The following is a 15,054-nucleotide window of genomic DNA, read 5'->3' as shown; positions in this document are numbered from 1 at the left end:
GGACCAATAATCCAGAGGCCTGGACTGATGATCCGGAGACATGAGTTCAAATCCCACCACGGCAGCTGGGGAATTTAAATTCAGTTAATTAAATAAATCTGGAATAAAAAGCTTGTGTCAGTAATGGTGACCATGAAACTACCAGATTGTCGTAAAAACCCATTGGGTTCATTGATGCCCTTTAGGGAAGGAAATCTGCTGTCCTTACCCGGTCTGGCCTATATGTGACTCCAGACCCACAGCAATGTTGTTGACTCTTAACTGCCCTCTGGAATGGCCCAGCGAGACACTCAGTTGTACCAAACCGCTACGACAAAGTCAGCACTGTGGGAGCACCTTCACCACACGGACTGCGGCAGTTCCAGAAGGCGGCTCACCACCACCTTTCCAAGGGGCAATTAGGAATGGGCAATAAATGTCGGCCTTGCCAACAACACCCGCACGTGTCAGTTTGATGCTGAGATATGGGCAGTTTAGTGGTGTGGGCCAGGGACTTGATTGAAAGTGCAAATTCAACCCATGTAAGATCTTACAGATGGCCCAGAGGTGTCTTTACTTGCACCGTTCTGGACTGAGTTTGAGGTCAAAACCTGAAGATTATTTGTATTCAACTGAGCCCTGAGACATCATACATACATACAGACAAGGTAGTAAAACGTGTGGAATACAGTGGTTGAAACCGAACGTCAAAACTCATGGGTGTAGTTACAACAACTTGCATTTATATAGTGCTTTAAATGCAGAAAAACATCCGAGGGCTTCACAGAAGCGAAATCAGACAAAAATGGCTATCAAAGCAAGGAGGAGTTATCAGGAGGGTGACCAAGTGGTTTTTAAGGAGGGACTGACTAGAGGTGGAGGGGTTGAGGGAGGGAATTCCAGAGCTTGGGGCCTGGATTGTTGGATGGAAGGTCACCACTGGTGGGGTGAAGGGAGAGGAGATGCATGAGAGGCCAGAGTCAGACCAAGTGAGAGTGAGAGGGGGTGGGGGGGTTGGTAGTGCAGGAGGTTACAGCATACAGGGAGGGGTGAGACCACGAGGATAAGAAGTCTAGAACCAGGGGTCACAGTCTCAGGATAAGGGGTCGGCCATTTAGGACTGAGATGAGGAGGAATTTCTTCACTCAGAGGGTGGTGAGTCTTTGGAATTCTCTGCCCCAGAGGGCTGGGGAGGCTCAGTCGTTGAGTATATTCAAGGCTGAGATCGATAGATTTTTGGATATTAAGGGAATCAAGGGATATGGGGATAGTGCAGGAAAGTGGAGTTGAGGTCGAAGATCAGCCATGATCTCATTGAATGGTGGAGCAGGTTCGAAGGGCTCGAAGGGCTGTCTCCTACTCCTAATTCTTATGTTCTTATGTTATATTCTTATGAAACATATAAAATTCTGAGGGGGTTAACAGGGTAGATGCAGGGAGGATGTTTTCCCCGGGCTGGGGTGTCTAGAACCAGGGATCACAGTCCCAGGATAAGGGGTCGGCCATTTAGGACTGAGATGAGGAGGAATTTCTTCACTCAGAGGGTGGTGAGTCTTTGGGATTCTCTGCCCCAGAGGGCTGTGGATGCTCAGTCTTTGAGTATATAAATAAAAGTTGTTGTTATATTCAAAAGAAAGAAAGACTTGTATTTCTATAGCGCCTTCCACAACCATCGAAAGTCTCCAAGTGCTTTACAGCCAATGAAGTACTTTTGGAGTGTTATTCAAGGCTGAGATCGATAGATTTTTGGACTCTGGGGGAATCAAGGGATATGGGGATCGGGCGGGAAAGTGGAGTTGAGGTCGAAGATCAGCCATGAAATTATTGAATGGCGGAGCAGGCTCGAGGGGCCGAATGGCCGACTCCTGCTCCTAATTCTTATGTCCCTTAAGGTTTGAGGATGGGAGACCAACTCGTACAGCATTAGCATTGTCAGGTTTGGCGGTGATGAGTGTTTCAGCCGCAGATTGGGTGAGGCAGGACCGGTGGTGGAAGTAGGCGATGTTTTGTGATGGAGAGTCGATGGGGTTGGAAACACAGCCCAGGGTCAAATAGGATGCCGGGACTGATGACAGTCTGGATTGGCCAGAGATGGTGGCCAGAGAAAGGGTTGGAATCGCTAACCGGGCATCAGCATCAAAGCAGTCCACCATGTTACCATGTTGCCACCCATTGAATATAATTCTTTGGGTGAATAGACGCACAAATATTTCTCCATTTTTTCCCCCAGTATTGTGGTTGTCATACTGAGAATTCAATTAACCTGGACACTGATTTACCACAAGTAACTTTGTGCTGAGTGCTGCTTTAACATGAATTTGCAGTTTTAATTTTCACAGTAAATGATGCCGGCCGATACTCGATGTGAACTTTACTCTGATTTGCAGCCAAGGAAAGCACTGTATGCAAATTTAACTTGTAACGCTTGCATGTTGATTAAATTGTAACTGGAGGAAACAGATAAGCCTGTAATCATGAAAGTGCACAAATCCATTCTGAACCAACACGGACTTTTCTTCCAAGGCCCTAAAGAGCACAGTGTTTGATTGCCTGATTAACTTTCTGACTGCACACCAAATATAATTGGAGTCAGAATAGAATGAGGGTGTTGTTTTAAAAAGTGTTTTCAGATCAGCCGTGAGCTTATTAAATGGCGGAGCAGGCTCGAGGGGCCGTATAACCTACTCCTGCACCTATTTCTTATGATCTTATATTCATCATCATCACAGGCAGTCCCTCGGAATCGAGGAAGACTTGCTTCCACTCTAACAATGAGTTCTCAGGTGACTGTACAGTCCAATATGGGAATTACAGTCTCTGTCACAGGTGGGACAGACAGTGGTTGAAGGAAAGGGAGGGTGGGACTGGTTTGCCGCACGCTCCTTCCGCTGCCTGCGCTTGTTTTCTGCATGTTCTCAGCGACGAGACTCGAGGTGCTCAGCGCCCTCCCGGATGCACTTCCTCCACTTAGGGCGGTCTTTGGCCAGGGACTCCCAGGTGTCGGTGGGGATGTTGCACTTTATCAGGGAGGCTTTGAGGGTGTCCTTGAAACGTTTCCTCTGCCCACCTGGGGCTCGCTTGCCGTGTAAGAGTTCCGAGTAGAGCGCTTGCTTTGGGAGTCTCGTGTCGGGCATGCGGACAATGTGGCCCTGCCCAACGGAGCTGGTCGAGTGTGGTCAGTGCTTCGATGCTGGGGATGTTGGGCCTGGTCGAGGAAGTGTATGTTGGTGTGTCTGTCCTCCCAGGGGATTTGCGGGATTTTGCGGAGGCATCGTTGGTGGTATTTCTCCAGCGACTTGAGGTGTCTACTGTACATGGTCCACATCCCTGAGCCATACAGGAGGGCGGGTAGTACTACAGCCCTGTAGACCATGAGCTTGGTGCCAGATTTAAGGACCCAATCTTTGAACACTCTCCTCCTCAGGCGGCCGAAGGCTGCTCTGGCACACTGGAGGCAGTGTTGGACCTCGTCGTCGATGCCTGCCCTCGCTGATAATAGGCTCGCGAGGTACGGAAAGTGGTCCACGTTGTCCAGGGCCACACCGTGGATCCTGATGACCAGGGGGCAGTGCCGTGAGGCGGGGTCAGGTTGGTGGAGGACCTTTGTCTTTCGTACGCCTCGGTGAAGATGTTGACGATGACTTGGAGTTCAGTCTCTGAATGTGCGCAGATGCAGGTGTCATCCGCGTACTGTAGCTCGACGACAGAGGATGGGACGGTTTTGGATCTGGCCTGGAGACGACGAAGGTTGAACAGGTTCCACTGGTTCTGTAGACTTTAGTTCCGTGGAACAGACAGAGTTCCTCTCTCCCTGCTTGGCAGTGCCAGATAGGGGTGGGGTTGCCAAAGTTTCGGAGAGAGTTGGGAAATAAATGAGGACCAGACGCCCTGCCCCCTTCCCCCGACTTGATGACTCTTTAAAAATTGAAACATGTTGGTATTTCAGGGTACAGTAGCATTGTGGTTATGTTTCTGGACTGGTAACCCAGAGGCCTGGACTATTGATCCGGAGACGTGAGTTCAAATCCCCCCACGGCAGCTGGGGAATTTAAATTCAATTAAATAAATCTGGAATCAAAAGCCAGTATCAGTAATGGTGACCCTGAAACTACCGGATTGTCGTAAAAACGTGTCTGGTTCACTAATGCCCTTTAGGGAAGGAAATCTGCCACCCTTACCCGGTCTGGCCTATATGTGTTCAAGAAGGCGGCTCACCACCACCTTCTCAAGGGGCAATTAGGGATGGACAATAAATGCCGGCCTTGCCAGCAATGCCCACATCCCAAGAACTAATTTAAAAAATTACAATTTTCAACCTGAGAGAATCATTTGCTGAATGAGGATTGGTGGAACAGGTAATGAATTCGTGCTGTGCACTTTTTTATGATGTTCAAATTTCTTGACAACATATTAGGGCAGAAAATTATTTGTTTGAAATGCTTTACAGATCCTTGCTTTGTTCAAATACTTTGATGCACTAACTGTGTGGAATTTCTGTTTAGTTCAACCATCGGTGGCCGTGCCTTCTGTTGCCTGGGCCCCAAGCTCTGGAACTCCCTCCCTAAACCTCTCCGCCTCGCTACCTCTCTTTCCCCCTTTAAGTGTCCTTAAAACCTACCTCTTTGACCAAGCTTTTGGTCACCTGCGCTAATTTCTACTTATGCAGCTCGGTGTCAGTCTTTTTCATTTCATAACACTCCTGCGAAGCGCCTGGGGATGTTTCACTACGTTAAAGGCACTATATAAATACAAGTTGTTGTTGTCAGGGCCAGGTTGTACAGCCTGTTACAGGAAGGGGGACAAAGGGCAGGACTGCTGGTGTTCAGTTTCAAGGAAAAACAACTCAAGTAATGACTTCCTTACTGGTAAACTTGCAAGCATTGATTGGTGATGTTTTAGTCTTGACAACACCTTAATAAACAACAAAACCATGGGTTTATCAGCAGAAAGCCAGCACTGTTTTTCAGTGGGTGTTGCTGTGCAAAATGTTTTTTTAATTGGCTTTGTGAAAAAAATGAAAAAGATCCATATTCATATTTCTATGGTCCTTCCTATATCTTTATTTTCTCCTTTTCCGTGGCTCAGTGGGCAGCACTCTCGCCTCTGAGTCAGAAGGTCGTGGGTTCAAGTCCCACTTCAGGGAAGTGAGCACAAAAATCTAGGCTGACACTCCCAGTGCAGTACTGAGGGAGTGCTGCACTGTCGGAGGAGCAGTACTGAGGGAGCGCCGCACTGTCGGAGGGGCAGTACTGAGGGAGCGCTGCACTGTCGGAGGGGCAGTACTGAGGGAGTGCTGCACTGTCGGAGGAGCAGTACTGAGGGAGCGCCGCACTGTCGGAGGGGCAGTACTGAGGGAGCGCCGCACTGTTGGAGGGGCAGTACTGAGGGAGCGGCGCACTGTCGGAGGGGCTGTACTGAGGGAGCGCCGCACTGTCGGAGGGGCAGTACTGAGGGAGCGCCGCACTGTCGGAGAGGCAGTACTGAGGGAGCGGCGCACTGTCGGAGGGGCTGTACTGAGGGAGCGCCGCACTGTCGGAGGGGCAGTACTGAGGGAGTGCCGCACTGTCGGAGGGGCAGTACTGAGGGAGCTTTGCACAGTCGGAAGGGCAGTACTGAGGGAGTGCTGCACTGTCGGAGGGACAATACTGAGGGAGTGCCGCACTGTCGGAAGGGCCGTCTTTCGGATGAGACGTTAAACCGAGGCCCCGTCAGCGCTCTCAGGCAGACGTAAAAGATCCCATGGCGCTATTTTGAAGAAGAGCAGGGGAGCTATCCCCAGTGTCCTGGGGCCAATATTTATCCTTTAATCAACACAACAAAAACAGATTATCTGGTCATTATTACATTGCTGTTTGTGGGAGCTTGCTGTGCGCAAATTGGCTGCCGCATTTTCCATATTACAACAGCGACTACACTTCAAAAATAAATACGTCATTGGCTATAAAGCACTTTGGGACATCCAATAGTTGCGAAAGGCACTATATAAATGCAAGTCTTTCTCTCTTGTGTTGAGGGCAGTGGTTTAAGCCGTGTACAATGCCACAGGTGCAGGAGGTCCTTTGATACCTTCTCCCGATGCCTTTCGCTTTGTGTGCAAAGGCTATTTCACCGTAGCGAGGACCATTGTAGCTTGGGCCCTCCCATTAATGCCCATCACAGATGCTTCTAAGTGAAGCAGAAGCTGTGTTTCAAGGGATTTGGGCGACTGAATCCAGAGGCAGTAGCCCCTGTCCCCCCGCGCCCCCCCACCCCCACCCAATACTGACCTGAGTTTAAAAAAATGTTTTGAAGTCTGAGGCTGCAAAATGCTGTTGTCTTCTGACACAGGAACAAGGTGCAGAGTTTGATGTGGTGTGATTGTATACTGAGCGCGGAGCCATTTGTGTCAAAAACCCGTGGGCCGGGTGATTGCAAGCAGTGAAACTGGTACAAGGGTTGGACCCATGGTTTGTGCACCTTTCGCTTCCGTGGATTTAAGGTGCTGCTCGGTTGTACGTTATAACTCAGCAACTGGAAGGAGCAGAAGTTTGGTTTCGGATTCCAACCCTAAAGCACACTTGGATCCCTCTCCCTCACACACCAAGTGGACTCGTACTGATACGACTCGGGAACTGTTCACTGGATCAGTTATTCCCGCTTTTCCCTCCGGGTCTCTGAGCTTGAATGCGGGGGTTGGACGGGGGTGAAGAAATCACGTTTTATATAGTCACCTTGGTTGGAGGTGTCATAAACAATCTCCCCAAATTTGCAGATATCAAAATAGAATTCCACAACTACAACTTGTATTTATAGAGCGCCTTGAACGGAACTCCTACACGGCAAGCGATGCCCAGGTGGGCAGAGGGAACGTTACAAGGACACCCTCAAAGCCTCCCTAATAAAGTGCAACAGCCCCACTGATACCTGGGAGTCCCTGGTCAAAGACCACCCTTAGTGGAGGAAGTGCATCCGGGAGGGCATTGAGCACCTCGAGTCTCGTCGCCGAGAGCAAGCGCAGGCAGCGGAAGGAGCGTGCGGCAAACCAGACTCCCCACCCACCCTTTCCTTCAACCACTGTCTGTCCCACCTGTGACAGAGATTGTAATTCCCGTATTGGACTGTTCAGCCACCTTCCACTCTAACTCACTGTTAGAGTGGAAGCAAGTCTTCCTCGATTCCGAGGGACTGCCTATGACGGTGATGATGATGAACGCAGTAAAACGTCGGAGCAAATAATGAGCAATAAATAATAAACAATGCTGTTAGCTGCAAAACACTTTCGATCATTTATTTAACTGCGACACCAGGTGACCGAAGCACTTGAAGATGGATAAGTGTAGAATGATAAACCTAAGAGAGCTCAGGGCTATTGTGGATAAATCTATGAAACAGTCCAGGGCGTGCCTGGAGTCTTCAATAAAGGTAAGTGGGAAAGCAATTCTGTGCAGCTTAATAGACATGGGTTCCACACCCAGAGGTTGTATTGCTGCTGCTGGCCACGTTGTTACTCAGCTCCCAGCTTGAATCAGTCTGCAGTTCTGGTCACCTAATCATTGGAAACGAATGATTGCTCTCGAGAGCACGCAGAAGTAACGGTTCTGGACGTTAGCAATTTTATGTTTTGAAGAAAGGTTAAGATAGTTTAGGCAAAATAATTAAAGATTTCAAGATTGTGAAAGTGATTAACTTACATAGAAATACATCGGATATACGGCCCAGAAACAGACCATTCGGCCCAACCAGTCCATGCCGGCGTTTATGCTCCACTCGAGCCTCCTCCCGTCTTTCCTCATCTAAATCTATCAGCATAACCCTCTATTCCCTTCTCCCCCATTGGCTTGTCCAGACTCCCCTTAAATACATTGATACTATTCACCTCAACCCCTCCCTGTGGCAACGAGTTCCACATTCTCACCACTCTCTGGCATTGCAGTTAAGTTGGGCACAGCAAGGTCCCACAAACAGCAATGAAATAAATGCCCAGAACATATTTCTTATGTTTGTATGAGTAATGCGATTGACTTGTCTCAAAATCTTCTTCTCAGGCAGTTCCTCGGAGTCAAGGATGACTTACTTCCACACTAATATGAGTTCTCGGGTGACTGAAGAGTCCAATGTGTGACCTACAGTCTCTGTCACGGGTGGGGCAGACGGTGGTTGGAGGGACGGGTGGGTGGGGGGCTTGGGTTGCCGTGCGCTCCTTCCGCCGTTTGCGCTTGGCTTCCACGTGCTCCCGGCGGAGAGACTCGAGGTGTTCGGCACCTTCCCCGATACTCCTCCGCTTTGGGGCCAGTTATTCCCAAGAGCCGGTGGGGATGTTACATTTTTTCAAGGAGGCTTTGAGGGTGTCCTTGAAGCATTTCCTCGGCCCACCTGGGACTCGCCTGCCGTGACTGAGCTCGGAGTAGAGCGCTTGTTCTGGGAGTCTCGCATTGGGAATGCGGACGATGTGGCCCGTCCATCGGAGCTGATCGAGCGTGTCTCAAAATAGTGAAGGGGTGTTGCCATGTAACTCTTCGGCATTTATATTTTACAAAAATATCGTGTGAGCATTATAACATCAACAGTCATCAGTGTGCACCTTTCTGAGCATTGAGCCGGTGCCCTGACCCTGACCCTGACCCTGTCCCTGAATGCATTTAGCCAAGATTTGGCCGGTGTTTACCCCCCACTTGTGGCAGGTGTGCTGTGCCAGGTAAGCTCCGTGTGTTTTTGCGTAACAAAGGTTCACACTGTGCTTGTTTTCTTTCACAGACTGATTATCACTTTGAGTACACCGAGTGCGATAGCACTGGGTCCCGGTGGAGAGTTGCCATTCCTGGCCATCCTGGAAGATGCTCCGGATTGCCGGAGCCAATCATAGGCAAAGAATGCTGTAAGTTTACTGTGTGAACCGTTCATTGGAATAAAAAGGAAAGTTTGAGTACTCATAGAGTATTTTATCGTGTACAGCTGCGATCTCTATCATCTCCTCCAGCTCCGCCTCCCGATTAAGCAACACCTTGATTTCAAAATCCTCATCCTTGTTTCCAAATCCTTTCATGACCTCGCCCCTCCCTATCTCTGTAATCTCCTCGCTCCCCCCCCACCCCGAGATCTCTGCGCTCCTCTAATTCTGCCCTCCTGAGCATCCCTGATTATAATCCCTCCACCATTGGTGGCCGTGCCTTCTGTTACCTGGGCCCCAAGCTCTGGAACTCCCTCCCTAAACCTCTCCGCCTCTCTACCTCTCTTTCCTCCTTTAAAACGCTCCTTAAAATCTACATCTCTGCCCAAGGTTTAGGTCACCTGCACTAATTTCTACTTATGCGGCTCGGTATCAGATTTCTTGTCTCACAATACTCCTGTAAAGCACCCTGGGATGTTTCACTACTTTAAAGGCGCTATATAAATACAAGTTGTTGTTGCTTTGTATCGGGATTTAATTCCTTTAAAATCCTCATAAAATATTATTCAAAACATTCTACTCCTTCCCACCGCCCCCCACCCCGCACAAAATAAATACAGCAAGTATTATTATTTATTTTGTTCGTAACAGCCTTAAAGTAATGACGTTTGACCCCATTGCTGTTAAGTTTGCTGTTATGAAGCTTTGCCTATCTTCGATGTTAATTTTGCACTTGCATTTGCTACAATATAAAATCTAACACTACAAAGTGTTACAACTGTTTGAGATTGATTAGTTTCGTTGGACTACTGAAAACTAAAGTTAGTACATTACCTGCTCTGAGTTTTGCTTCACATGTGAAGAATCAGACATGGACAAGCGCTGAAATTATACTTTCACTCCTGATTGTCGTTGGACAGTCTGCGTTTAGGGTTAGGATTAGACTCCCACTTACTCGGAAAGGTGATATTGTAGATGGTGTGTGTACAGTTTTTGGCCTCCTTGACTATAAAAGCAGATTAATGCATTGGGAAGAGTTGGGAACAGAAATACTGATCATTGCTGCATTTTTCACTAAATTACGATCAATTTGCACAATTAACCTTGTTTGTTACTGAGGGAAATATTTGAGGTGATATTGTAAATATTTAAAATACTGAAAGGAGGGGTAAATGACATAAATGACATCTTTGGTGTGCTAGTGAGCTGTTTAAAGAATGCAGATTTTGTGTTTCAAAATTATCCTCAACTCTGATGACAAATTGAACAAAACCTGCAAGATATCATAACTTTCATCTCTTGGGAGTTTTGTTTATGGGTTTTAACATTCCTTCTGGAGACCAAAGAGATTGGAAGTGAAATTGGTCTTTGCTGGTAGAGTGAAACAAGGCGGTTAAGAAAGCAAATGGCATGTTGGCCTTCATAGCGAGGGGATTTGAGTACAGGGGCAGGGAGGTGTTACTACAGTTGTACAGGGCCTTGGTGAGGCCACACCTGGAGTATTGTGTACAGTTTTGGTCTCCTAACTTGAGGAAGGACATTCTTGCTATTGAGGGAGTGCAGCGAAGGTTCACCAGACTGATTCCCGGGATGGCGGGACTGACATATCAAGAAAGACTGGATCAACTGGGCTTGTATTCACAGGAGTTCAGAAGAATGAGAGGGGATCTCATAGAAATGTTTAAAATTCTGACGGGTTTAGACAGGGTAGATGCAGGAAGAATGTTCCCAATGTTGGGGAAGTCCAGAACCAGGGGTCACAGTCTAAGGATAAGGGATAAGCCATTTAGGACCGAGATGAGGAGAAACGTCTTCACCCAGAGAGTGGTGAACTTGTGGAATTCTCTACCACAGAAAATTGTTGAGGCCAATTCACTAAATATATTCAAAAAGGAGTTACATGTAGTTCTTACTACTAGGGGGATCAAGGGGTATGGCGAGAAAGCAGGAATGGGGTACTGAGGTTGCATGTTCAGCCATGAACTCATTGAATGGCGGTGCAGGCTCGAAGGACTGAATGGCCTACTCCTGCACCTATTTTCTATGTTTCTATGTTTCTAAGATCCTAGCGAATCAGAAGCCTGATTTGCCCCACCCCCAATTTTCTTTGCACCGTGTAAAGTTGGCTACTGATTTGTTACCAGCCTGTCTCCGTCATTGGTGGACCAATTTCCCCCCGTTTCAAAATGATGAAGGGTTCTGATCAATGTTCCCTCTTTTTTTTGGTGCCGGGTGCAGGGTGTCTGTTTTCCATTCTACTTTGATTGATAAACCTCGGGAATTACAGGAAGGACTCCACGTAACGCAACGTTTAGGCTTAAACCCAACTGTTAGTTTATTACACAAAAAACAACTAAAAATGACAGAACAAGATTTCTTAGAGATTGATGGAAGACATACAATCGCCCATCCAGCCAGTTGCTGCTGTTGTGGATTGTAGGCTCGTGGAGCGAGGGAAGATGGTGGATCACGGCTGCTTGCTTCTCCACTTGTCTCTTCTCCTGCTTGTGTTTCCTTCTCGTCATCTCTCTTGTCGTTGTTCCCCTTCATGGTCGTTGTTCCTTTGACCTGTTGTTCTGAGCCTGTAATTCATCATTCCATGTGCAGTGTGGGGAGCAGCACGTGCTGCTGCAGGAGGGCAAGGGCTGCGAAGCCAGGTCGCTGATTGCAGTGCGGGCAGGCACAGCAGGAGGGACGAAGGAGCGCGGCAAGACTTTGTAGAGGGAAGTGACCGGGCCCAGGAGAGGAGCGAGTTCGGGGCCTAGGAGAGGCGAGGGCCCAGGGACAGCACGGGCCCAGCCCACACTGCGATATGTGCACGCACTAGGTCCGTGCAGCAGAGCTGGTCTCCAGTCGTCCTGGTTAACCCTTGCCACTGGACCAAGCCCGTGTGGTGGCTGGTGTGCAACGGCCACCACACGTTAAAAAAATCCACCCACAGGCATCTTCCACCCTTCAACATGTAGTTCGGGATCTGGAACATTAGGTCCTTCATTGAAACACCTGTGAACATCCCTTTTTGGCGTGGAAGCAAGTCATCCTCACTTCGAGGGACTGTTTGTGATGCTGATGATGTTCTGAGGTGTTTTACTTCTGTGAGCTCCTTCATATATATCCATTGGATTATACAAGTCTCCTGCTGGGCTGCTTCCAATGAATGCATCTGGATGAGTCTCGATGGCTGTACTGATAGATTTGGATCTGTTTGAATGGCCACAATTCGTACCTCATTAACTGTTGCGTCCACCACACGTCTGTGCATGGATTCAGCAGGACCAAAGATAACTCCTTATCTTTTATGCCTCGCTATCCAAAAATGCACGCCTTGTGGGATCCTCTGTGGTCCTGGGTTTTCGCAGACTTGTAGTCTCCACAGGGAACTGTTTTTCCCCTCCGGCCAATTAATCCAGGGGCTCCTCTGCTTGATTGTATCAAAACCCTGCGTCTCGATGTTAATCGGGTCTCGCTCCTGACCCCAGAAATCCCATTAATTTGTTATGAGTCACCACCTGCCCTAGGCTGGCGCTCTTTCCCCCGCCCAACAGTCCCACAGGTTTTTTGTTTAAACCATCTCAGTCTGTGGCCTCTTGCTGTGCCCTGATCACGAAACGTGTAAACCCTTACACTGGCCAAAATACAGCACATGGGCAGTTTTGACATCGGCAAGCCGGCTGCGTGGGATCGCTGCAGCGCTGTGCGATGGTGCAGCTTAAAGGGGAACGTTGGTTCTGAACGTTTTCACCGGCGGGAGGGTCGGGGACCAAAGGGCACAGATTGACGATAACGGGTAAAGGAACCGCGGGGGAGATTAGAATATTTTTTTACGCAGCGAGTTGTTACAATCTGGAAAGTTCTGCCTAAAAAGGTGGAAGAAGCACATTCAATAGTAACTTTGGAAAAGGGAACTGGATATATAATTGAAAAGAAAAAATTTGCAAGGTTATGGGGAAAGAGGAAGCGGGAGTGGAACTAATTAGATCGCTCTGTCACAGAACCGGCACAGTCACGATGGGCCGAATGGCCTCCTTCTGTGCTGTAAGATTCTATGATTGTACATAGTCCCTAATGATGAAAATTGCATATGGTGTGTGGAGAAAAGCAGGCAGAACAAGCTAAATTCTTTTTTCTCAATCTCATTCCCCCTCAAATTTGCTTCAAAATGCAATCCTTATTGGATTAACGATCCTGTAACTATGGCAGCGTGAGGTGATCCAAAACTCGGCTGCCCAGTGTCCTCACTCGCACCAAGTCCCGCTCACCCATCACCCCCTGTGCTCCCTGACCTACATTGGCTCCCGGTTAAGCAAGGTCTCGATTTCAAGATTCTCATCCTTGTTTTCAATCCCTCCATGGTTTCGCCCTGCCTATCTCTGTAATCTCCTCTAGCCCCACAACCCCCCCGAGATTTCTGCACTCCTCTAATTCTGGCCTCTTGAGTATCCCTGATTATAATCGCTCCACCATTGGTAGCCGTGCCTGGGTCCCAAGCTCTGGAACTCCCTCCCTGCAGTCACTGTTGTAATGTCGGAAACACGGCAGCCAATTTGCACACAGCAAGCTCCCACACACAGCAATGTGATAATGACCAGATAATCTGTTATAGTGATGTTGATTGAGGAATAAATACTGTTCGGGACACCGGGGAGAACTCCGCTGCTCTTCGAAATAGTGCCGTGGGATCTTTTACATCCATCTGAGAGCAAACGGGGCCTCGGTTTAACGTCTCATCTGAAAGATGTCACCTCCGACAGTGCAGCACTCCCTCAGCACTGCACTGGGAGTGTCAGCCTGGATTTATGTGCTCAAGTCCCTGGATGTGAACCCACAACTTTCTGACTCATGGACTAGAGTGCTATCCACCGAACCACGGCTAACATACTGAAGATTATTCCATTTAGCAGAGAGCGTATTTTGCTTTAATCTGCGGGGGGAAAAAATAATTTTTCTCGATCTTAAAAATAATATAATACCATTTATACGAGTAAAAAGAATTAGATGTAACTGAGATGCAAGAATCAGTATAAATCTTTTGTTAATCTACTCCTGCCTGGACTAAATGAACCCAGTGTCAGAGTGATGTATTCCCAAAGGGACTGATGGCTACTGGAACTGACATTACTCGAATTAAAGTAATTGCTGCAAAACTGAGCACCAAAAAACAAAGAGTTCAACAAATTCCATCAGCCAACAGTTGTTCAAACCTGATGCCAGGCTCCTCATAAATTGAATTAAATTACATTCCTCGCCCCCCCCCCTCCCCCGCCCCCATCTCCGCGCCCCCCCGCCCCCGCCCCCTCTGTCACCCCCCGGCTCCACCCCAAGGGCTGGCTGGCTTTCCATCAGATATTAACAAGTAGTCGGGCAGAATAGTTCCATTAACTGTACCATTAGTTTGTCGAGGATACCTCATTTCATTGAACTTGCAGTTTAAAGGTAAGACTCCAACCATCACAACAATTTCAAATTTCCAGAGGTAAGAGTGGGCAGGTTGGAGGGGTGGGGAGGGGGACGGGGAGGGGGGTAGGTTGGAGGGGTAGGGAGGGGGGACGGGGAGGGGGACGGGGAGGGGGGTGGGGAGGGGGGACGGGGAGGGGGGACGGGGAGGGGGGGGGCGGGGAGGGGGGGGCGGGGAGGGGGGTAGGTTGGAGGGGTAGGGAGGGGGGACGGGGAGGGGGACGGGGAGGGGGGTGGGGAGGGGGGACGGGGAGGGGGGACGGGGAGGGGGGTGGGTTGGAGGGGTAGGGAGGGGGGACGGGGAGGGGGGTGGGGAGGGGGGACGGGGAGGGGGGGCGGGGAGGGGGGTAGGTTGGAGGGGTAGGGAGGGGGGATGGGGAGGGGGACGGGGAGGGGGGTGGGGAGGGGGAACGGGGAGGGGGGGCGGCTGGGTTGGAGGGGTAGGGAGGGGGGACGGGAGGGGGACAGGGAGGGGGGTGGGGAGGGGGGACGGGGAGGGGGGAGGGGTGGGGAGGTGGGACGGGGAGGGGTGTGGGTTGGAGGGGGATGGGGAGGGGGATGGGAGGGGGGTGGGGACGGGGGAGGGGGGGGTGGGGAGGGGGGTGGGTTGGAGGGGGACGGGGAGGGGCGGGGAGGGGTGACGAGGGGGTAGGGAGAGGGAGGGGGGTAGGGATGGGGGTGGGGAGGGGGGAGGGGGGACAGGGAGGGGGGAGGGGGGTAGGGAGGGGGGTGGGGAGGGGGATGGGGGAGGGGTG

General features: G+C 49.6%; 1 protein-coding gene across 1 annotated transcript in view; it reads left to right on the top strand.

The window, feature by feature from the left end:
* elapor2b (endosome-lysosome associated apoptosis and autophagy regulator family member 2b) overlaps window positions 1–15,054 on the top strand; it is a 119,962-nt gene that overhangs the window by 42,701 nt on the left and 62,207 nt on the right. Inside the window, exon 2 of the mRNA XM_070897061.1 lies at window positions 8,713–8,833. Within this exon, the coding sequence (XP_070753162.1) occupies window positions 8,713–8,833 (121 nt within the window). The remainder of the gene's footprint in view (window positions 1–8,712; window positions 8,834–15,054) is intronic.

The sequence above is a fragment of the Pristiophorus japonicus genome, chromosome 13 (assembly GCF_044704955.1).
Source record: "Pristiophorus japonicus isolate sPriJap1 chromosome 13, sPriJap1.hap1, whole genome shotgun sequence".
In the NCBI taxonomy this organism is placed as follows: domain Eukaryota; kingdom Metazoa; phylum Chordata; class Chondrichthyes; family Pristiophoridae; genus Pristiophorus; species Pristiophorus japonicus.
The sequence above is the reverse complement of the archived record's forward strand: the minus strand, read 5'-3'. Positions and strand labels throughout refer to the sequence as shown.